Source organism: Lepisosteus oculatus, chromosome 13 (assembly GCF_040954835.1).
Source record: "Lepisosteus oculatus isolate fLepOcu1 chromosome 13, fLepOcu1.hap2, whole genome shotgun sequence".
Lineage (NCBI taxonomy): Eukaryota > Metazoa > Chordata > Actinopteri > Semionotiformes > Lepisosteidae > Lepisosteus > Lepisosteus oculatus.
This window is the reverse complement of record NC_090708.1, coordinates 13,734,269-13,756,653: the sequence shown is the minus strand read 5'-3', so window position 1 is coordinate 13,756,653 and position 22,385 is coordinate 13,734,269. Positions and strand designations below refer to the sequence as shown.

The following is a 22,385-nucleotide window of genomic DNA, read 5'->3' as shown; positions in this document are numbered from 1 at the left end:
TACTTACAGCACCCCAAGCAGTATATAGAATTGTTCTTTAAAAATACTGCTAGGATAAAGAGCATTAGTCTATAGTCAGGTGTACAAGATTTTGGCGAGATGCTCCTGTTCTTGCCGATTTAGAGACTGAGCATGTGGTGTGGAACTGCTTTTTTCACCCGCCTGAAAAAAATGGATTGTATATGAGTATGTTCTTACAGCATAACTGCCAGGCTCTTTATTTAATAGGTGCTTCTAGAGATCTGACCCAACCAATAGCTAAATTTGTGAAGATAGTACAGTTTTATGTTTTACTTTCCAATTATCAATCACTATAAACAAAAAATAACAGCTGGACTAAAAAAACAGTGGAAACGTTGGACCCCCAAACAGTTAGGTCAATACAAGACAGATGCTCAAAACAAACACAATATTTATCAAATTATGAATATTAATGTTCGTGTAAAAGTATAAAACTAGACCACGAATCCCTGTTTGGACCTATTGAATTTGTCTTGTAAAATATGTCTCCATTTCACCATTTACCCACCCACACCATCATCAGAAAGCAGCTTATCCTGGTGAGGACTGTGACGGACCAGCGCCTATCCTTGAATCACAGGGTGTGAGGCAGGACAAACAGAAGATGACAGTTCTCCCCCTCGATTGGATGCCCGGATGGGACCTATCACGGGGTTTTTTTTCATTTCCCTTTGTTACTTATCTGTGTCACTATCTGCCGAAGACGGCAGTGACCTGCTTTGCCTTTTTTTTAAAATTCAGAAATGAACAGATGTTCTGTTCAGTGAAGTATGAACTCTCTTTTTGCTGTGATTCCTTTTGCAGAAAAGACATATGAGGCACTGTGCTCGGTGTAGCAATGTTGCCTGACCACACAGCAACTCACTGAGCCTCATTTCTACATTCCCTACTTCCTGGTAAGTTCTCAAACTTCCTCTGTAACCCCACAATATAGTAGGATTGAGGAGCTGTCCCAGTTCATCCCTGGATACGCCAGCAAAGCAGCTCCCATCTCATAGACACAATATGCTAGTATCATGGTTTTGATTTCGAAAGGCCTTTTACTAAAAAGCGATCTTTCAGTTCAGCTTCAAGCACATATTCAACCCTGTGATATCGAAAGGCAGTTTAAAAGAAGTGAAGCACTCAGAGAACCACCAGTCCTCAACAAGTCTGCTTCTCCTTCTGATATTAATACCTGTGTTTTGCATAGGACGGAAGCGCTTTACTACCATCAAGGAAAAAAAAATATTCCATGCTATCTCGTAATTAGGTCATTGTATGTTATTTCGTAATTACAAGATAGTAAATTTTCTAGTACGATATACCAATGATCATTAGAGTTTATGAACAACCTTTAACAATGTGTAATGACACCACCGAGAAGCTACTGATACTGTAGCTCTGGGACTTTGGAAAGCTGGGACTTTGGGGATGGTGCTCCGGACAATGTCCGGCGCTGAAGAATATGCACGGAACTGCCTTCAACTGGGGTTTATTCAGAATAAAATGTTTCAATGTGTACCTAATGTGAAGACAATCATTCTAACCATGAAGCTTCTCACGCTTACCCTTAAACAAGAACGAGTGTGCGATGTTAGACTCCACTGCTTAAAACTAAAACTAAGCTAACGATAATGTAGGTATTGTAATTGTGCTATCGCGTGATTATCACACAAAATATAAGATAATGTACTATCTCGCAATTCCGAGATAATTTACTATATAGTCATAACGAGATAATGTGCAGTGTTATATCCTGATTACGAGATAAAACATGAAATGTTTTTTTTCTCCTTGATGGCTGCAATGCGCTTCCGTAGGGCATAGCCTTTAAACACAGTCTTGAATTTTTTTAGTAATTACGCCTATTACCATATTTTCTATATACCATAACAGTAAAAGTACATTCAAAACATTATGTTGCAATCAAAAAAAGGTGCAATTGATGTGCTACAAACGACAAATTGCACAATCACGTATATTTCAGTTCAGTAATAATGGCAGTTCAATAAAAAAAACGAATTCTCAAGAACGCACAAACTCTCCAAGGATATGCAGAAGATCGAGGGACATTTCTTAATTGCTAGCTGATTGTATAACACTTCTCGTTGGTTCAAGTGATCTGAACGCCATAAATTCATCAGCGCGGCAGAGTAAAGTTAACGCAAGTTTAAGGTCCTGAAAAAAGTATAGGGGCCGTGGAGAACCACGCATGAGACTGGTGACCACCACTTCCACGGTAGCAGTTAGTATATCGCCAAACCCTGTAACGTTTCTGAACGCTTGAATAAGAGCAAGTGTATTCATATCCGTGTATTGATGGACTGTTCAGAAAATCGTTCCTGTTTTTTTTTTCCTAAGAGTTCCAACTTGCTATTATTGGATTTTGTGGAGGTCTTCACACTAGACAATTATTACAAAGCGTAACAAGGTACTGTACCATCTTACTGTATAACGCCATTGTAAAACGTCATTGGCCGAATGACGAGCAGTATTATATTTTAACATATGGGTATACAAATTAACGACAACATATTTATGTAGTAGTTTATTTTAGGACAGATAGGAAACAGCAGTCTTCTGTCTGTTCTTGGGTTGTAAGATATATATTTCTACATTCATAAGTAGTTCAACATTTAAAAAAAACGTATTTTTTTAAAAAAATGTCGCCAAAATAAACTTCATTGCAGCCGGCTGGAAGACAATGTGTGGCTGCAAGAGAAAAAGCTTTGAATTCTTCCCCCCTCTGTCAAGATGTAAGAAGCAACAGGTCCAGTTTCGTTTCGTCCTGGTTCTGTTCCAGTCACGCCCTCGGAGTTCGGGACCTTCGACGACATTGATCTGATTACTGAGCTGCCCACACACAAAAAAAAAAACCGCTTTGACGGGAGATGGATTAAGGTAACTCTATTGCCAATGTAAAAAGATTCTTCCTGGGTCCTAATGTCCCAAGCACATAACCTTTGGACAGCTGAATAAGCAAATTGGATCTTGCCAGGACTGAAGGCTTAAACGTATCAGCTTTTGATCTTTAACAGCTTTCAATCTTACACCGAAATGTAGATATTTTCATTGCATTGTTGTAGGAATGGTGATCAGACTTCATCTCGTTACAAAAACAATTTGCCGAGTCCTGAGTTCGTTTTTTAACGGCTCTATAGCCATCATCTGAATATTTAGAAGCCCGGCTTGATCGAGTTGAAGTTTGATCATGGTTATCTGGACATTGTGATTTTCTGTAATTACACTTTTCTGAGTATTGGCTTGTTTTCAATATGAATTGGTGAAGTCCTCTAGGCTAAAAGATGACGAAGTAGGTTTTTTGCATGGTGAGTTAATTAGATGTCTGAAACCAAAAAGATGCTGGTCAGGCTGGACGAAAAGCGCTTCCTATATAAATATATCTTGGGGGATGCAGAAACAAGCATGTGAAAGTTTTATTGACTCGAAATAAATAAAAAAGGCTATTATTTTTAAAAGGACAAATTCGGAGTCCATGTACATGAGTCGATGTCTCTCTTCAGTGCAACTTACGGAGTGGCAAACATAGTACTTAACAATAAAGCATTAAGACATTTAAACCTCTAATTAAAGCATCTGCAGGGTGTAATCTTTTCTAAAGGATTTCTGTCCTCCGAGTGTACTCTGAATTATAGTGTCACAATGGGGCAGAAAGGATAAGAGCTGGTTTAACCTCTATAGCTCTATACATTCTTTACTTGCTGCAGCTGAATGAAGAGACACTACACGTCTGCCATTCCCCGTGTATTTTTTTAAAACAGTCATGTAATACTAATAATACATTCATTAGAATGTGAATGATTTCATTTACAAATATAAATATATCACAAGCAAAAATAAAATGCTAAAGAAAAGGAACAGGAAATATACTATTAATCGATTACAGGATATACTAGAAAGATAACGTTAATTAAAGCTACATTAGACTAAACAAGACATTGTCATAGATATGTGTCAAATCCAATTCGATTTACACCTATGTCGGTTTACTTAAAAAACAGGAAAGCAATTCAATTTTTTTTCCAAAATAAAAAAAACGTATAATCACATACATGTATGAAGTAAGTAACGCCAGACAGTGTGGCAACAAGCACAGAACAGGCGCTAGTACAGATATAGTCCGAACTGATACATTTACATACATCTTTAAGGAAGCTTATATTGAAAATCCGGTGTTTTTGCATTTTGTTAACATTTGTGATCAGAAAGTGGAAGATCTTTCTAAAATAGTAGGGTGTTTCACTACCTTACGTGGAGAGTGAATGTGCGTCTCAATCTCAGCTCATTTGAATATTCACCTGATCTTAGGTTTCAAAGTACAGCACGTCGGAAGGTTTACTTCCTGGATTATATCCTGGTTGGAAACATCAACAACAAACACCAGAAAAAAGCAAATTTAATGAGGTACCGACCGAATTACAAATAAGATAATTTATTTAATGGTTATGTCGCTTTTAGCCCGCTGTTTGTAGCTAATTAAAATACAATTTGAATGGAAACGTTCCTAATATGAATTAATGAATTCTAGGTGGCATCTCAGTTCCTATACGGAGTGGTTAGAGACAGTATCTTGTTCACTGTGTCTTATTAAGTTTCAACCGGTAACCACACAGCAGCATGGACGTATAATTAAAATCATTGATGATTCAAATTAAAAAAGCAAGGCAGATACCTTTCATGTTTTGAATATTTTTTGTGCCGCTTAAGTGAGGAAATATACCTAGCACGAATGTTTAATTAAGGTGCATCTTTAAACTAATCAGCTGATTCATAATTCTGATTCTTTTATTTCTGTATGGAAATAGTCTATTAAAGGTGCACACTTAAAAGAGATACAATTGTTTTATTTCAGGACAAGACGTAAATAACAGTTAAGTATCACTTTATAATCTGTGGCCGACTGAGAATTATGCAAGAAAAGTTAGGAGTAGAATGACAATAGAATATTTCTGACTCTGCTTAGTATGAAACTCTAGCTAGACCTAAATCAAATTATACATGCTTCTGCCTCTTTATTGTAGATGTTTTATTTTATTTTAAATGGATTCACATTGTCTTATTCCTTTCCAGAACTGTGCAGACCTTTTCCACCTGACTGCTGTGGCAAGATCCTACCATGGAACATTTAGGTGGGTGTTAAATTGTATTGAAAAAATTCTATTGAAAAAATGAAAGAGTCATGCACGTTCTTTTGTGAAATGCATACCTTTGCATACTGTATGCATTTGGACAAAGTTGTGTTTGTACCATCTGTGTTATGACAATTTCTTGTATATGGTTTTATTTTCCAATGTTTTGAGCAACTCTGTGCAATTCTGTACAATGAGTGCATGTACCCTATTCTGTAAAGAGAGCCTTTGACTGCACGACACCTTGCAGATTCCCAGAGGCGAGATGAGGGCTCCCAGAAGAGATCCCCCTTTGACTTGATCATGAATCAGATCCGGAGGAAGAAATCCTTCACCGAGAGCCGTCAGCGGCCCTCAGTCAGCCGTTTCTTCTGGCCATCCGAAAACTCGGAGAAAAGGGGGAAAGGCAACCCTGAGACGAAGGAATGTGAGAGCAAAGAAAGTTCCCCAGCGGAGGACAAAGAAAATGTTGGACCACAAACAGGTGATCTTGAGATATGAAAGCTACTGTATCTGGGTTTCATGAAAAGGACTGACGGACAGCTCTAGTTCCCGAGGGTTGGTGTCATCAGGGTTTCATTCCACCACAGACCTTCAGCTGAGCGCTTGAAGTTATTTGGAGATGAAGTCAGTTGTTTTCCTCATGCCACCTTTGTTTCTGATCTAAAGGTCCCCCTAAAACTCTCAAGCACCAACCCCAATGTAGGAAATAACCACCAGTAACAGTTATAGTGGTAACATTTGACCTTTTTGTGTGTTATTCACCACATTTTCTTCTTAAGTCTGCAGTAAAGAATTGCTGTGCCTGCTCTCCCTTTTATCTATTCTGTCCTGCGCTCCCAGGAGGTGGTGACCCCGCGGACTCTGATGTGTGCTCAGTGGTGGGATGGGGTCGCGTGAAGCAGTTCGCCCAGAAACTGGGGAAGAGGCCGGACAGACAGACACTGAGTCTCAGCCACTGTGACCTCACGGCCACAGATGTGGTGGAACTGGGTGAGCAGTGGAGTCCACACTCTGGTCCTTCTCACTGCATGGATTTGTCAGAAAATAGCATTGTGGAGAAATGGCGCTAATGTGAAGTATACAAGTTTTATAAACTGCTATTCAAAGTAGAAAAGCTGTATGTTGAAATGAAAAAAATAGATCATTAATGAACCAGATGTCTCATTTTTTCAACACCTTTTATAATCCTACAGTGACTCTGTATGGATTTGTTGTTTTTTTTCTGTCTCCTACAGCAACAATGCTTCCATTCTTGGCACTATTGGAGGAGCTAGACCTCTCCTGGAATGATTTAATTGGTGGCTCACTAAAGGCTTTGACCTTTCACCTCCAGCATGTAAACAAACTGAAGACCCTGAAGCTCAGCAACTGTAGACTTACAGTTGAAGATGTCACAGCACTAGGTAGGACAAGCCTGCTCTGTACGCTTCGATATCCCCCTTAGTTATCATGCCAGATCAGACAGCACCCTGAGAAACCATAAATGGCACCATCGCTGACAAGCAGCTTTAATTAACTGAAGTGTTAAGACAAAGAATTTCCACCTGTCTGTTCACTTTCTAAACTTATTTTGCAATTTGAAACTGCAGTTTTACTTTCTAAGCTTGCATGCTGTTGCACTGCTCCGTGGATTCAAAGCAACGGATGGAAGGAGATGAATTCTGGTTTGCACAAAATGAAATCCATTTGTTTTCCTTCAAATGCTTCCTTGTCCTATCTGCAATTTAGGAGAAGCGCTCGATTACATCCCGATGCTAGAGATTCTGGATCTGTCCTGGAACAGCTGCATTGGAGGAAACCTGCAGTGTCTCGCAAGGTGCTTTGTGCGTGCTTGCAAGGTGAAAGAATTCCATCTAGTGGACTGTCAGCTCACTGCAGAGGATGCAGAAACTCTGGGTAACAACTTGGTCATCTGCCATCGTCATTAACTGACCTCTTATAGATCTCTTGATTTGACACTGTAGGTTAAGTACGGGTAGCTGCATTGTGTAGTTAGAGAAATGTGTAGATTCAGGTTAAGTACTGGCTAATAATCATAGCTGTCTTGTGACTCTTAAATAAAAATAACTAATGTGTCTAATGATCTTCCTAACTGAACACAAGGCCCTAATTACAGAAAAAGTGTACAGATTTGTTAAAGGTCCACAAGAGTGCCTCTATGTCACATTCAAAACCACAGCCTTGCAGTGACCTGCTGTATTGCATCATCAGTGCATCCATGTTTTCTAGGCCAGGTACTGTGTATGATGCCTCACCTGGAGGTTCTGGATCTGTCTGCCAATAAACTCCTGGCTGGGGGTTTGAGGGATCTGACCCTACAACTGAGGCACACCCCTCGTCTCCGAGCTCTCCGCTTGCACCTGTGTGGACTGCAGCAGGACAGCATTCATACGCTGGGTAAGGACCCACCCATACAACACAACACAGTGCCAAGGGCTGACTGTGGCTTTCTTTGTATGAGTAATACTCATCGAGAACCCTTGCTAATGTTATTCGATTATACCTGCAGAAAATTATAAATGGCCAAAAAAACAAACATTACTTTGGTATCTTACATTTTTATTTTGTAATATTACTTCACGAGGAATGAGGGCAGCCAAAGATTGTGTGAAAATAGAATGAGTGTCTGAAAATTTGGCTTAACCTGCTTGGCTGAGGGTCCATCTCCCGGCCACAGGACGAGGAGGCTAGGAGGATAGCTGCGAATTGGAGACAGGGTGGAGGAGGGATGCAAAATGAGCGAGGAAGAGGAGCGAGTGAGGTGTGAGATGGGAATCTAAGAAAAATTACGTCAGGATTAGTTGTGGGTTGATAGCTTAGTCCAACTGCCCTCATCCCTCCTGAACTTTCATTAGAACTTCATTTAGCATAAACTGATTTATTTCTGAGAACACTTATGCATATCAAACAAAACAGCTTCTCACCGTTTCAGTTCAGTTCCCCAAAGTTTCTTAGTTTCCCTGACTGCACTGAGCCCTTGTTGTACTTGTAGGCAGCGCTTTCCAGTTCCTCCCAGATCTGCAGCAGCTGGACCTGTCGTGCAACAAGGAGGCTGCCGGTGGGTTTGCCCAGGGAGCTGCTCTGATGATTCAGCTGAAACACCTGCAGCTCCTGGACTTACACCTGTGCTGCCTGACAGAGGAGGACATGGCAGCTCTTAGTAAGTCTTCAGTCACACCAGCACTGGGTACAGGAAGAGTACAGCTGGGAGAGAGACATACAGTACAGCTTACACCATACTGTGTGATCTTGAAGCCAGATTTGGGAAGAGTTCTCACCATAACTTGGGTAATACAAAAGACACGATATAAAAAAGAAACTGGAAATTAGGAGATGGTAACCAAGAAAAGTCCTTTCTGTAATAACTGAACCTTGCTTTTCCTAATGTTTATGAACTGTTCCACATTCAAAAAGAAAGTTTTACAGAGCAATACATTTATGAGAATGCAGGAACGTGCAGTTTTTGAGGCACACATACTGCAGCTATGCAGGAAAACAGAAGAAATTCTCTCAGAATTAAAATAAAGATGTGATTTGTGTAGGCAGTTTTTTTTACAAAGTCTCTTTATGCCTTTAAATAACCAGGTAATTCACACTTTTGAAAGAATTTCACCTAAAGGCCTTCACACTCCCATTGCTGAAGAAGGGCCTTCTGCTTCTTCCCAGACCAGGTGGCTCCTTCCCTTTGTGACCTCAGAGTGCTGGATTTATCATCCAATAAGAAGATTGGTGGCGTATCCCAACAGCTGTTTCCCTCCCTTCCACTGTCAAAGATGAGGCAAATTCTGTTGTACAACTGCTGTCTGACTGGAGACTCCTACCGATCCCTAGGTACCCAAAGTCTAAGCACAAGAAACCACAGTTGATTCCATGTGGGCAGCATTCATTTCCTTGCCTCTTGTTTATAATGAAGTCTTTAGTTGTAGAGAAAAAAGGGGATATTTTTTCAGATTTCCTCTTTCAAGATGCTGAATTGTCCTCATTGCTAAACAGCATGCTGAGGTTGCCCTGCAGTAGACATCACAATATCTGCGCATCTGTGCAACAGATCGTGAGATGCAACAGCTCTTCAAATATGGAGAATATTGTTCATTCGCTGCTCTGTGTGTGTGTTTTAGCTGAAGCGATGCAGCAACTGTGTGAGCTGGAGACTCTGAACTTGTCCTGGAATAAGTGTGTGGGGGGGAACCTCAAGATGCTGTTGGATTCCTTGAAGCCTAAATCTCGCCTGCAAGAACTGAAGCTGAGCAGCTGCAACCTGACCACAGAAGACATGGTGCACTTAGGTATGAAAAGAGCAGTGTTGCACTGGACTGGAATTGTCACACCGGAGGGTTTTTACCTGTTGAAGAAAATTCTATGGTAGAGATACAAGAAGAAACCGACATCTTCAAACACAATAAGTTAATATGAGTTATATAACCCCTTTGGACCCTCTTAACATAATTAAAATGTGTTTTTTTCTGAAAATGATCATTTCAAGTTGACTATGTTAATATGGTGGAACGGTTTTGAGAAATCCTATTAAAAATATTTCTAGTTGTTCAGAAATGTGTAAGCACTGTTGCTTGCAGAATATTTGTCTTACCCTTATGCTGAAGTGTGCCAAGTACTGAAATCACCAGTACTAACCCAATGTGTATTTTGTTGCGTTGTTTTTCTGCAGCATCTGTTTCACGTTCAGGAGCGCTCGTCCACCTGAAACATCTGGACCTGACGTACAATGACACGGTGGGGGACCAGGGCTGGGCCCACTTTTTCCAGAGGGCTGAGGGTCTGCGGGAGCTGGTGGAACTGGACCTCAGCCTGCGTCCCTCTGCCCGCCGGGACGCATCCCCCTGGCTGGGCAGCCTGCTGAGCTGCCTGCCCCGCCTCGCTGCACTTGCTGACCTGGGCATGCACCGCTGGGTCCTCACTGCCCAGCAGAGGGCCAGCCTGGAGGCCTTCAACAGAGACGGCAAGAGGAACATCACTTTCAGCTGCTATCAGTCCTCCACGGGGTCGGATGAAGGGGAACCAGACAGCCGGCATCTTGGGAGCACAATAGAGAAATGATCAAAAAAGTGGATGCTTGTCTTCCTTAAGTGATAATTCCACACTGAAAAGTGAGAAGACCGTTTCGGCTGTTGAACAGGTGCGAATCAGCAGAAGGCGGCTCAACAACAGAACGCTCTTCAAGTGTTAATAAAGGAAAACTGATGGTCTAAGTCATTTTTTAGCTCTGGATAATAGGGTTTTACGTCTCTATAGTTTATGTATAATGATATGTGGGGTGTTAAATGATTTATGATTTAGGCGGTTTTATGCCTGCTTTTTATGGTCCAGAACTGAAAGGTACGGTATTTGACCCCACTGCTTTACATAGACAAATCATTTTAAAAGTGTTTTTAAATTCCAAAAGATAGCATTTTATACCACTATTTACCTGAATTAAATTATGGGACTAAAATTGTAATCACAACATTATTTATCCAGTGAAAAGGTATCATATTTCAAATTGTTTTTTGGAACTTTTCAAATAAAAAGTGGAAAAAGGATTGTGAAACTACATAATGAGACCTTTGTAGTGCAAAGTATAGAGTTTTATTACTTTTTATTATATGTCATATATGGATATTAGTAGCACAGACTAATCAGCCAGTTTTAACATTTGACACTTTAGTTTGTAACGTGATGTACTTTTCATCAGCTTGTTTATATTTGCCCTCATTTCTTTTTCTTTGGGGATTTCTTCCTTCCTTTTCGAGCATCTTTCTTTCCTTTTGCTTTCTTCTCTTTCGTTTGCAGCCCTTTGAACGGCCCCAGTCTTCTTCGCACCATGACTCCTCGCCACCATGCCTGGATCTGTGAGGCGTCACATAGGAAGCATTTACACACAGCTCAGACATTGCCCCTGCATGGCCAGACTGTTATATGGTTCACAGAATCACAAAAACCATACAGCCCAGCAACAATAAACAAAGACTGGAAATGAGTGATTTGCTCCTTCTCGCCTAGAATTTAACACACACAAAAAGGCCAAGGGAACTGTTTATACTATGCAACTCTCCCGTGCAGTAAAGTATTACCTTTGTGGACTGAGTTCTTCTCCATTTCTTGTCCTGTAAGTATTTGTGTATAGCAGTAATGCCCTGACTACACACTGACAATGAAGGATCAGACAGAGGGTTGTCTTCCAGCTGCAAAGTCTCCAAAGCCTGCAGCCTGTCCAGGTTTTCTGGAAGATGTGTTAGGCAATTATTCTGAACCAGGAGATGCTTCAGACCTTGAAAGAAAAAAAAAACAGGGTATTTGTGAATTAATCGCTTGCTTTGTAGCTACATTACTATGTAAATTCCAATGCCTAAACATTGTTGAAGAGGTATACTTCAGAGCTTCGGTACCTTGTAAACAGCAAAGAGTGTCCGGTAAGAACTTGATCAGATTGTTGTGGCAGTCAAGAGTCTCCAAGTGCAGCAGAAGCCCTATAGTTTCAGGTAGAACCTCTATGCTGTTGTTTTCCAGGTACAGTTCTCTGAGATTCTTAAAACGTAAAAAACATACAATTAAATACACAAGTCTCTCAAAATATTATATAAAACACGAGCACAGAAACTCTTAAATAGAACTGTAGAACTGTAGTTCTAAATAGAACTCTCTTACCTTTAACAGAGAGATGCTTTGAGGCAGAGTATGGATTTTGAGCCCTTGGTCCTGGCCCATGTACAGCTTCTCTAGAGACTGCAGACCACAGATAGCCTCAGGGAAATGGGAGAAGCTATTACCTGTCAGCCCCATACATTTCAGCTTGGTCAGGCTCCTGATGTTCCCAGGAATCTGCAGGTCAAAGGGCCAGAAATTAAGTTGCCAGGTCCTTAGGGAAAAACAAAAAAATACTTTGTTATGTTGAAACAATACCTCCTGCAACTTGTTGTCATCCAAAGATAATTGCTGTAAGTCTGTTAAGGCACAGATCTCCTCTGGAAACTCAGTGAACCCATTCTGGCTTAGATCTAGAAGACGCAGCCTCTTCAGGCTTGTGGCCTTCGGATGTAACTTTGTCAGACCTGTGTTTTTCAGGTACAAGACCTGCAAAGAGCACATCCTACCGATATGAGGTGGGAATGCTCCCAGGTTGTTATGGGAAAGTCCCAGATCCAGGAGTTCAGTTAAGGCATGACAGTTGCGAGGCAATTTACTCAAGCTGTTGCTGGAGACATCAAGTACTCTTAAGCTGCCAAATTTGCAGAGACGTGTGGGGAGTGATGTGAGTCTATTTGATGCTAGAAAGAGTCTCTTCCAAGATGGGCCACAGACCTCACCTGGCAAAGAAACTAACAAATTCTGTTCCACATCTATAATTTCCAAGAGTGGAAGCTCTTTGAGCACACTGGGGAAGATCTCCAAGTGGTTGCTCTGCAAGTAGATCTCTCTGAGTTTTGTGAGGTTTCTGATCTCACTCGGAAGCATCGTCAGTCTGTTTCCCGAAAGACCCAGCAGCTCCAGGTTGTAAATGTTTTTGCAGATCTGGGCTGGGAGAGCTGGTATGCCCAGGTTGTAGAGTCTCAGCTCACGGAGGGAAAACAGTTGGGCCAGGACATGAAAAAAGCCAGGGCCAGACGTCAGAGGGTTATCACTCAGATCCAGACTCTGCAGCTGCTTCAACTCGCTCAGCTCCTCACACAAACCGTGTAAGTGGTTATTTTGGAGATACAGCACTCTAAGGCCTTTCAGGTGTTGGATTTCTCCAGGGATCGTATGGATGAAGTTCTTTTCAAGATGCAGCTCCTCCAGATGCTGTAACTGCAGTACCGCAGAGGGGAGTTCCTCCAGCTGCTGGGATGAACAGTCCAGAAAAAAGACCTTCTCCCCTGTATTTCCTGGCATATTACAGTTAATCACCCGGTTATCAAACTGGGCTGAGTTCATTGGTGCAGTGTCAGAGAACTTGACAGAGCGCATTCTTAGAAAATACTCATGCACTTAACTGAGCATGTGAAAACTGTGGATAGAAAATAAAAATTTATCACCTAACGAACTGTCCATTTTCCCATATGAAATCATTACAAACAACACCAATATTTTCTCTTTTCACATTTTTATATGGCACAAAACGTTCAGTGCTAATGTTCAATCACCCTTTGCAAGTTACAAAATAATAATAATAATATTCTGTGCTCACGTCTGTAACAGTAATACTGAATACTGCTCATTGTAATTATTCGGTATACCTGCATAATAATTTAAAGATTACAACCGACTGCATTCATAGAGAAAATATTGTAATCTTTTTTTACAAGCAGTATGTTCACAACTGTTGCCTCACTAGTTTACTTTAAAAAATCCGTGAATTAAAACCTACCAGATGGATCACATTTATAAATCAGAAATTTCATACCTTAAAATTATTTTTGGAATAGTCTGCTTATAGGTTATTCACCGGAAGTAGCCACTAGAAGTCAAATAAAAAAAAAACCCAACTAAATATGACGAACATTAATTTTGTGGAAGCCAAACCAAGACCACATCTTAAGTGCGTAGAATTCTATGCAACGATGTTTACATTTTTAAAAACGTCAAGTACTCACAATTGTCTAAAACACCTGCTCAATGACTGTACTGAACAATCAAATTCTGCAGCTCCCGGTACTTCTCTTCCGCTAATATTAAATCTTAGATTTGTTAGTCAGTAAAGGGTGTAAGGAGTATGTCAACTGTTGCTAACTGCCCAGTCGGCGGCCCCGCTAAGCCCCTCCTTCAGCTGTTCTGGTCGCCATGGCCGCAGTAGACACACTCAGTAGCTACAGCTCGACAGAACCGTTTACATTCTCTCATGGGTACAACGCGTACGTAAGACAAGTGGCTTAAAAAAAACAACTCATGTCATCCGGACGGTCAGCGACTGTGAAAAGCACAAAGGTTTGATACTTGTGTGATGGGAAGCTGCCACTTTTGTCCTGGGCGAGGCAGCTGTGATTTCAGTGCGGCTGCGATGTTGAGGTCAACTGAGTTGGGAACGTCTCCGCGCTACACACATATTAGGACTAGTAACATCCAACTACGGGCTCACTCGTTTCATTCAAAAGGAGATTAACGTATTGTGTCAAGTGTGCACGTTACCGATAAAATTATAACACTTCGTTGCCTTTATTTTGAAATCGTTGTTTAAATTCAGCATTGCCGACTTGAGTTATTATTACAAATAATATCATTTGCAATCGCGATAAACGTAACACTTGGCAGCGTACAACGTACATTAAGCTATTTTTTATTCGACCTGATTATTCTGTCCATGTGCTGCAGTGCTTCCTTAAAGAGTCAATAAACAAACTTGAAATGAAATTAAATCAAACTGTCATCTCATGACTGGCATAACAATGTGTTACAATAAATTTAAAGTGTACAATAAAAATAAAATCCCACTGTTTTGTATTACCAGCTTAGTTTCCAGTTGTCAATGCAGTTTCCAATACTGCATAATACTTAAATATTACTACACAATAATACTTGTATTTAAGAGATTTTGGGGACGTGTAGTCAGTGGCAACTCAGATTCCTATTGTAGGAGGGTGTAAGGTGCTCTCATGTTTTAAGAAAAGCATATGGAGACCTGCCAGCACAATTGCATTTGCTTTAATAGAACACATTGATTGAATTCAGCCACCTGTATACACATTAGCAGAATAATTTATCTTTTTAAATAAAACTTGAGGGGACTCCTTCCTTTGCAGTGTCTCTCAGGGCCAGTGAAGAGTTGCTGGCCGGATCTCCATCCTGCCTGTAACTGGGTGTCCAGTAATAGTGCCGCCTCAGGCCATGAAATAGTTCTGAGAGGCAGACACGACCCTCCACCTCATACGGAGAAACATCCGTGTCTTCCTCTGACAGCCGCCCGCTTTCGATGAGCTTGGAAAATGCCTGGAAACGAATGGGGGGGTGGGGCAATGGGGATTGCGAAAAGATAAAAGATACTTTTTCAATATTTTTTTTTCTAAACAACAAACATGCTGTAAAACAGGAAACAGGCTATCACTCTCTTCATCTAACTTATTAATTTAAAATTCCAATCTGAAAAGAGAAAACAACAAAATGGGGAAGGCCAACATCCTAAAATCCTGAAAAATGTAAGCAGTTTAGCTACAATTTCTTCAAGGTTTGTCTCATTCATACCCATTGCTGTCGTCCTTTATACTTTACAAAGGCAATACTTTGCCTTTTAAATAGTATTCTCAGTATAAGTAAGGAATCATCAGTTTTATTTTGAGTTTAGTGAAGGGGAACTATGAGGTCCAATACTACAGTATTTGAGCTGAAACCTGGTAAGTTCATTTCTGTTACTGTAAAACTGACTGTTGCTATTGATATATTTTCCGTATACAGTAACTAAGACAATATCTCACCAAACAGGCTGGCGCCTCCAAAATATTGCCCCAAATATAAATGTGAGACAGTGTGGTGTTCACTTTTAAGGCTTTGGCAAGAGACACTAGTCCTCGTGCACCAATATTATTGCTTGGAATTGAAAGCCTTGAAAAAGAAAAAAAGAAAATATTATCACTTACAACAACATAATGCGTACACTGGATTCAAATGGCATGTGCATTTTGTCTTCTTCGGGCAGGTTTGAAATGCAGATTAGCTTCTTTTCATCTTAGACTTTTTTTTCCTCAACAATTTCATGACAATGACTTACGCTTTCAAAGTATTGTTGTACATGGCAAGAGCTTCACTGACATACACAGCCCCATCATCCTCGATGCGATTCGAAGCCAGGTCCAGAATTTCCAGTCCTGTGTTTTGCTTCAGCAGCTCAGCAAGACATTTTGCCCCATCCCTTGTGATGCTGTTACTTTAAAAAAATAAAAATATTTCTTGCTATATTTATACGTGCACATCTGGACAAGTCACATTACAAAGTGTTTTCAGAGATGTATGTGAATGATGTACAGTACATGAGTGATATTGGCACTGTACACATCATGCACACCTGGCATCTCTACTCTTTACAATTAAAGAAAAAATGTGGATTTAATAATATCACTCTGCAACTCACAACTGGCAACCCACTGAAGCTCAGCAGGTGTGAGCCTGGTCAGTACTTGGATGGGAGACGACTTTGGAAAAACCAAAGTTGCTGCTGGAAGAGGTGTTAGTGGGGCCAGCAGGGGGCGCTCATCCTGCAGTCCATGTGGGTCCTAATGCCCCAGTATAGTGACAGGGACACTATACTGTAAACAGGCGCCGTCCTTCGGATGAGACGTAAAACCGAGGTCCTGACTTTCAGTGGTCATTAAAAATCCCAGGGTGTTTCTCGAAAAGAGTAGGGGTGTAACCCCAGTGTCCTGGCCAAATTTCCAATTGGCCCTTACTAATCATGGCCTCCTAATAATCCCTTCTATGAATTGGCTTCATTACTCTGCTCTCCTCCCCACTGATAACTGATGTGTGGTCAGCGTTCTGGCGCACTATGGCTGCCGTCGCATCATCCAGGTGGGGCTGCACATTGGTGGTGGTGGAGAGGAGTCCCCATTACCTGTAAAGCACTTTGAGTGGAGTGTCCAGAAAAGCGCTATATAAGTGTAAGCAATTATTATTATCATAATAAGAAATTATAAATCTCCAAAATTGCCTAGAAAAATAACTGAATAAACATGAAATTGGGCTGTAGTACTGTAGTTTTAGATGTACCCCATCTTTACTCTTTGTTAGTCATATATATGTTACATTTATAATGTCATCTTAAAGCCATCTAAAGTCATCACTTTTAAGAAGAACAAGTGAGGCTCAGTTACCACCGTAGGTCCAGGTAGCGCAGGGTGGAGTTGAAACTCAGCGCGTCGCATAGTCTCTCCACACCAAAATCTTTCATCTCATGTTTCCCCAGGTGGAGCTCCCTCAAATGCCGATTTACTTTCAGCATCCTAGCCATGTGCACTGTGGTCTCCTCCTGAGAACATTACAAAAGGATTTCGTCCCTTCAGAACTTAAATGTTTTTTAAATGGCAATACTTTCCACCCACTGTTTACAATTGTCTTAAAAATAATGTCTTGTCTAGAACTGTACTGGACAGCTTTAGATCATACAGTATCTTATCAACATGCAGTACTTTCTTTACTTAGGCGAGTCTATCAAAATCAGTTAATATTGTGGTGTGCCTCAGGGATCTGTTATGGGTCATACATTATTTTCTTTTTCATTTGTTACCTTTAGGTGAGACTATCCGTAAACATGAGGTTATTTGTGTTAATGAAACAGAAATTTATGTCTCATTAAAATAAATGGCTACTTCAATGCTACTTCAGTTTTGAGTGTCTTTCTGATATTAAAAAATGCACATCTCAAATGCCTGCATTTAGAATAAAACATAAAAACATTATAAACAGGTTCTTAGAACCTATTTCTTAGAACTGAGTTTCCACTGACATGACTTGCAATGTGAAATCTGAGGTGAGAAATGTGGGGGCTACATATGATTTGGCATCGATCTTTTTAAACAAATGAGATGTACTTTTAATCATGTTAGAAACAGATAAAATTATATAATTTATCTACTTATCTAATGAACATGGGCTGAAATGAAGAAATATCTTCATTGTATCTCAACTATCATAATACTCTTTTCTCTCATATTACAAGTCACGCTCTGTCACATGTACAGCTTGTGCAGAATGCAGTCACTTTACTGGTGTACAGTACATAAAATTGATATTACAATTATTTTACCAACATCTAAAGCACTTAATGTAATGGTACCTGTTTATCCAAGATGTTAAATCCAAACAGCCTGCACATTCACTAGAGTCAAATGACAGTGGTCCACTTTGTTCCTTAACATTGAAGTGGAACTCACTGGCATGTGTTGTAAGAACTGATACCTCAATGACTGTTTTTAAATCAAGACTTAAATCATAGCTTTGCCAGATTGCACTATTAAACTAAATTAAAAAAATAAATGCAATATCAGGATATGATCAATGTCTTGAATGTTAGCATTGAGAGTTATTATGTATTAGTTTGTACATTTTTCTGTGTATTTTAAACTCTTGCTCTTTGTAATGTGCTTGGAGCTCCTTTCAGTATGAACGGTGTTAAACACAGTCTATTATTATATGCATAATGAAGTTTGCATTTCATTTAGTGCACATCCAGGGCAAGTATGTAATACTGTACAACATGTGTTTTCAAAAGAGGTGCTCCAGGAGCCCTGTTTTCTCATCACACATACCTGTTGGCTGAAGAGTAGGGGGCGACTGAGGTTAATGACATGAGCATTTTTGTTGTGATTCAGGACGATTGCAAAAGCAATTAAACTCTGTGTATCCTGCGTAAAAGAAGGAGAACAAATATAGAAGGTCATTATCCGTACATCATATTATCAGTGTAAATTGTGTTCAACATTCAAACAGGAACAGATGCTCTCTTCTTTCTATTGTTTTACTAACCAGATCACAGTCTCCAAGATCCAGCTCCTCTAGTGATGAATTGATCTGTAGCATTGCAGCGAAGTGCATGCCACCCTTATCTCCAATCTTATTGCCAGTCATCTGCAATGTCTTCAAAGTCTCATTCCGCTTTAAAACAAAAAAGCTAGTAGTTCCATGAAATAAGTAGATGGATACATAATTGTGCATTAACTGAATATTTGAAAATGAATCAGATTTAAAGTGTTGGATTGTCTTTAATGTTTGCTCTAATGTTCTCTATAACACAGCCATTCCTGAAATTGTTTAAGAAGCTGTATATTCATCACATCTTTTAAGGCGCCTTCATGATTTTGATGATACCATTAAATATGCTTTTGCTTCTTGTCATTACAAAATAACAGCATTGTGAATGTTGCACATTCCATTAATATTAATTTATAATACCCCTCCATATTAATTTTAATAAGGTCAGGTGCCATTTCACTTACATGAAGTGCTTTTGCAATGAACTCTGCTCCGCTGACCTCAATGTCATTGCCCATCAGATTAAGACAACGGAGAGAGGCATTTTCCTGTAAAATACAGCATTAGTAATGTTGGACAAGAGAAAAGCAACTGCTTTCAATGTAGAAGCTTACAGTAAAGGCAAAGTTAAACAAAGTACAGACCATTAAAGGATAGTTCAAAATGTTATCTGTAAAACGCAAAATATTTGTATGGCTATTTTGTGAAATACAAAATATCTGTCAATTCTAAAATTAAACGAAATTTTAATTAAAAATCAACTTACTGTATAACTATTAACGTTTTTGGCAAAAACATTTTTGGAAATATGACATATGACAATTTGAATTAACCAATTCACCTTTCAGTATGTCTGTGGTCTGTGGGATGAAATCCACATGAACACGGTGAGAACATCCTTACTCTATTGAAATAATATCACCCTAGGTTTGGAATTGAAATCAGGACCCCAGTGCTGTGCTGCTCTGCACCATTTTAGTGTCTTTATTAGAAAAATGTGTCTAACAGTAATTTGATTGTTGCAGAAAAAAATACATAATTTTTGTTCTGAATATTTCTTCTACTACTTCTTATGCAATAAGAAGCTACTGACTAAAATTTTCCTTGGAAAGATTCTTTCCTGACATAAGCGCCTTTTTTCTTAATAGTTTACATTCCTACTCCTTTTTCGTGTGTTCTTTTCTGAGCGTTCCCTAATATATAAATTAAACATTTTATCTCTACCCATTTTGGAGATTTAAGACAATAACATTTCAGTTTTACTGTACTTGAAGGAGGACCCCAAGATGAGCTGCTCCTTCATCAGTTATGCTGTTGTACCTCAAGTCCAGGCCTGTGAAGAAAAAGCAAATCCTGTAAAAGTGTCCCAACCTTTCATTTTCCAACTGCTTTGTCCAATACAGGGTGTTGGGGAAGTCAGAGCCTGTGCTGGCAAGCATTGGGTCGCAAGGCAGGGTACACTCAGGGAACGGGACACAAACACAAACGCACAAACTCCCACCAGGGCCAATTTTCCCAGAAGCCAATTAACCTACTAGTATGTCTTTGGACTGTGGGAGGAAACCCACACAAACACAGGGAAAACATACATACTGCATACAGATATCAGGGGAAATTGAATTCACTGCTCCAGCGCAACAGAAGATAACTCATCTGACAAGAGCATGTTGCGGAATGCTGAAGCATCAAATCTACAGCACATTGCAAGATCTGCACGCACAGGTGTTTAGAGGAATGAGGGAGTGGAACATGCTAATCTCAAGAAGATCAAACTAGAAGCGGTTAAAATAGAAGACTTGCTCTTCTGCTTTACAGCTCCTCTCAATGCTGTGCCTCCGGTATGGATTGGTAATATGTGCCAGCTGTAGGTTCATGCTCACCTCTCACAGACACATTGTCGGCCAGAGCTTTCGACAAAGCTAGCACGTCTGTATCTGACAACCTCTGGACTGGCAGAAGGCGGTTGTTCCCGGTGAGTTTAATTTCGACGCCTTCTTCAGGAGACAACCTGACTTAAACAAGGATTAGTAGAAGTCCTTTTAAGGTCTATAACAAGAAAATCACTAAACGTGTACTTTTAGAATGATACAATAATGCTTAGAGTGAGTAAAAACGAGCGATGCATGCTGTATAGCTACAGTATAATGCAGTAACTGCAATACTACCGAAATCAGATCACGAAGTGCTTACCGTGAAACTCGTTCGTCCGTGTCATGCAACACATGCAATATGTAGGGGTTTGTGGGCAACTCGGATTCTGAGCAAACTGCCGAGTAACGGTCCCTGATGCTGCTCATGACTGTCCCAACTGCGGATCAAGAAATTAATCGTACAGAAACCATGAAGTCGATATGATCATATTCGGTTCACTATCTGGCAAGAGAACGCATACGTATTTGACAAATTGTGTATGTTTTTTTTTATTTCGCTTTCCTTACTAAATTTACAACATGATAAACTTCAGTATAAAGTTGCCAGTAAGTTTCCGTACATAAAATGTTTTCCTTCTGTCTTACCTCGTCAGCTCTTCGATTCCAGGCTCATTACCCAGGACCCAGCGGTAGTGTTTGCTGTCTCTATAGCAACCACCACCAGCGCTGCGCACTCACGTCGTTTTATAGTTAGTAAATTGAACATAAAGAGGCCAAAATCTTTAGCAGACCTTCTGTAACTGTCAAAACCTGGTTTATTAAAGAATAGCTCGGAAAATATACAAAATCATTTCTTAAATCGTTGAATGCATGACAACAAAAAATATATGTACAGCTTATTTTAAATACATTGTCGATTTCATATAGTATATTTGCATTTACGAACACTTACACACTGCAGTCTCCGTTCGAAAATTTCAGTACTCCAGCAATTCCGCACGAATTCCTAGAATGCTTTACACAGTAAAATGCAAAATAGCAGAGCACGACACTTTATTACTTAAAAAAGCATCTGCATAAGCTGAATGCATGACAGTTCTAGTTTCTCAGATAGATCCATAAACTGTTTCATAACTGTGAGTGCTATTTAATCGAAAATAAAAGGGTCGCCAATGTTCGCTCTAGGAATACAACAAATAAATGCATCCTCTATTACATCCACACTCTGCACTGAGAATTTTCCCTACACAGATAAGTGATCATTTGAAAGGACAGTAGAAAAACTGAGATGATTATTCAAAAGTCTCTGTCATTTCTGCATTACAAAAATATCCACATATTTTCACCAAAAAGTGCAGAAAAATGTTGGTATACCATATGACAGGCTTTTTCTCTATGCCTTTTTTAATTGTTATTCAGGTCCTTTGGAATTAAATGGGAATGTATTTTTTTTTCCCAAGTGTCCTTTCTGACCACATATACAAGTGGTTAGGTTTACCACTTGTTTCAAACCTCGGCACATTTTAATGTTAATCTAGATCAAAAACAACATCACCACAGTGAATTACAACATACCAGGTGTCAATGATTTAATGACAACATTTCTAACAGTCAGACTTGTTAGGCCACAGCAGGTAGAGTGATATGATTCCCATCATAATGAAGTAGTGGAAATATTTCCAGAAATATTATGATGGCTGTTGGTATACTATGTTTGATTTAAACCCAGCCACTCAGCCACTTGGGTTTGTCAGTTGTTGTCTATCAGACTCACTGTCTAACAGAAATCTATCTTGTCTTTAGAGGTGCATTAAAAACCACACCAGCTCAGATAGACTTGTGCCTTGGCATCCATTTTTAAGATAAAAAATCTCTTTCTGTAGCAAGTTTTCTTACTTCGAGACCTTGTAACTTGATAATATTCCATTGC

General features: G+C 39.8%; 3 protein-coding genes across 8 annotated transcripts; 1 reads left to right on the top strand and 2 right to left on the bottom strand.

Moving 5' to 3' along the window:
* Positions 1 to 561: 561 nt before the first annotated feature.
* On the top strand, positions 562 to 11,237 carry lrrc31 (leucine rich repeat containing 31). Of its 3 annotated transcripts, XM_015361338.2 has the most exons (14): positions 562 to 917; positions 2,365 to 2,434; positions 2,758 to 2,904; positions 4,333 to 4,428; positions 5,095 to 5,153; positions 5,404 to 5,637; positions 5,997 to 6,146; positions 6,392 to 6,559; positions 6,885 to 7,052; positions 7,386 to 7,553; positions 8,149 to 8,316; positions 8,823 to 8,987; positions 9,275 to 9,442; positions 9,823 to 11,237. In XM_015361338.2, the coding sequence occupies exons 5-14, from the start codon at positions 5,141 to 5,143 to the stop codon at positions 10,209 to 10,211; spliced, it is 1,791 nt and encodes a 596-aa protein (XP_015216824.2). In that variant the 5' UTR covers positions 562 to 917; positions 2,365 to 2,434; positions 2,758 to 2,904; positions 4,333 to 4,428; positions 5,095 to 5,140; the 3' UTR covers positions 10,212 to 11,237. The 3 variants fall into 3 exon arrangements, with proteins under 3 accessions (XP_015216824.2, XP_015216826.2, XP_069053698.1); XM_015361340.2 differs by lacking the exon at positions 4,333 to 4,428; XM_069197597.1 differs by lacking the exons at positions 562 to 917; positions 2,365 to 2,434 and having other exon boundaries at positions 2,650 to 2,904.
* LOC102693038 (leucine-rich repeat and IQ domain-containing protein 4) lies at positions 10,733 to 14,144 on the bottom strand. Of its 2 annotated transcripts, XM_015361342.2 has the most exons (7): positions 13,724 to 14,144; positions 13,534 to 13,587; positions 12,054 to 13,137; positions 11,799 to 11,972; positions 11,540 to 11,678; positions 11,225 to 11,421; positions 10,733 to 11,000 (listed from the first exon to the last, which is right to left on the bottom strand). In XM_015361342.2, exons 3-7 carry the CDS (start codon positions 13,095 to 13,097, stop codon positions 10,863 to 10,865), a joined length of 1,692 nt encoding a protein of 563 aa, XP_015216828.2. In that variant the 5' UTR covers positions 13,098 to 13,137; positions 13,534 to 13,587; positions 13,724 to 14,144; the 3' UTR covers positions 10,733 to 10,862. The 2 variants fall into 2 exon arrangements, with proteins under 2 accessions (XP_015216828.2, XP_015216827.2); XM_015361341.2 differs by lacking the exon at positions 13,534 to 13,587.
* A 608-nt stretch (positions 14,145 to 14,752) lies between these two features.
* lrrc34 (leucine rich repeat containing 34) lies at positions 14,753 to 21,179 on the bottom strand. 3 transcript variants are annotated; one of them, XM_006637791.3, is made up of 11 exons: positions 21,101 to 21,179; positions 20,775 to 20,892; positions 20,465 to 20,592; positions 19,853 to 19,917; positions 19,049 to 19,132; positions 18,579 to 18,707; positions 18,362 to 18,457; positions 16,928 to 17,082; positions 15,829 to 15,984; positions 15,536 to 15,662; positions 14,753 to 15,053 (listed from the first exon to the last, which is right to left on the bottom strand). In XM_006637791.3, exons 2-11 carry the CDS (start codon positions 20,879 to 20,881, stop codon positions 14,832 to 14,834), a joined length of 1,269 nt encoding a protein of 422 aa, XP_006637854.2. In that variant the 5' UTR covers positions 20,882 to 20,892; positions 21,101 to 21,179; the 3' UTR covers positions 14,753 to 14,831. The 3 variants fall into 3 exon arrangements, with proteins under 3 accessions (XP_006637854.2, XP_069053503.1, XP_015216822.2); XM_069197402.1 differs by having other exon boundaries at positions 21,076 to 21,115; XM_015361336.2 differs by lacking the exon at positions 15,536 to 15,662.
* Between the last annotated feature and the right edge of the window lie 1,206 nt (positions 21,180 to 22,385).

What these genes read in the sequence shown, in the direction of transcription:
- lrrc34 (XM_006637791.3), bottom strand. Translation starts at nt 20,881, where the DNA reads ATGAGCAGCATCAGGGACCGTTACTCGGCAGTTTGCTCAGAATCCGAG. An exon ending in ATCTTGGGGTCCTCCTTCAA is followed by an intron (nt 19,133 to 19,852) that starts GTACAGTAAAAC and finishes TGTATTTTACAG; the next exon opens with GAAAATGCCTCTCTCCGTTG. An exon ending in ATCTTGGAGACTGTGATCTG is followed by an intron (nt 18,458 to 18,578) that starts GTTAGTAAAACA and finishes TCTTTTACGCAG; the next exon opens with GATACACAGAGTTTAATTGC.
- lrrc31 (XM_015361340.2), top strand. An exon ending in AAATGTTGGACCACAAACAG is followed by an intron (nt 5,638 to 5,996) that starts GTGATCTTGAGA and finishes CTGCGCTCCCAG; the next exon opens with GAGGTGGTGACCCCGCGGAC. An exon ending in CACAGATGTGGTGGAACTGG is followed by an intron (nt 6,147 to 6,391) that starts GTGAGCAGTGGA and finishes TGTCTCCTACAG; the next exon opens with CAACAATGCTTCCATTCTTG.
- LOC102693038 (XM_015361342.2), bottom strand. Translation starts at nt 13,097, where the DNA reads ATGCGCTCTGTCAAGTTCTCTGACACTGCACCAATGAACTCAGCCCAG. An exon ending in AAAGCATCTCTCTGTTAAAG is followed by an intron (nt 11,679 to 11,798) that starts GTAAGAGAGTTC and finishes TTACGTTTTAAG; the next exon opens with AATCTCAGAGAACTGTACCT. An exon ending in CACTCTTTGCTGTTTACAAG is followed by an intron (nt 11,422 to 11,539) that starts GTACCGAAGCTC and finishes TTTTCTTTCAAG; the next exon opens with GTCTGAAGCATCTCCTGGTT.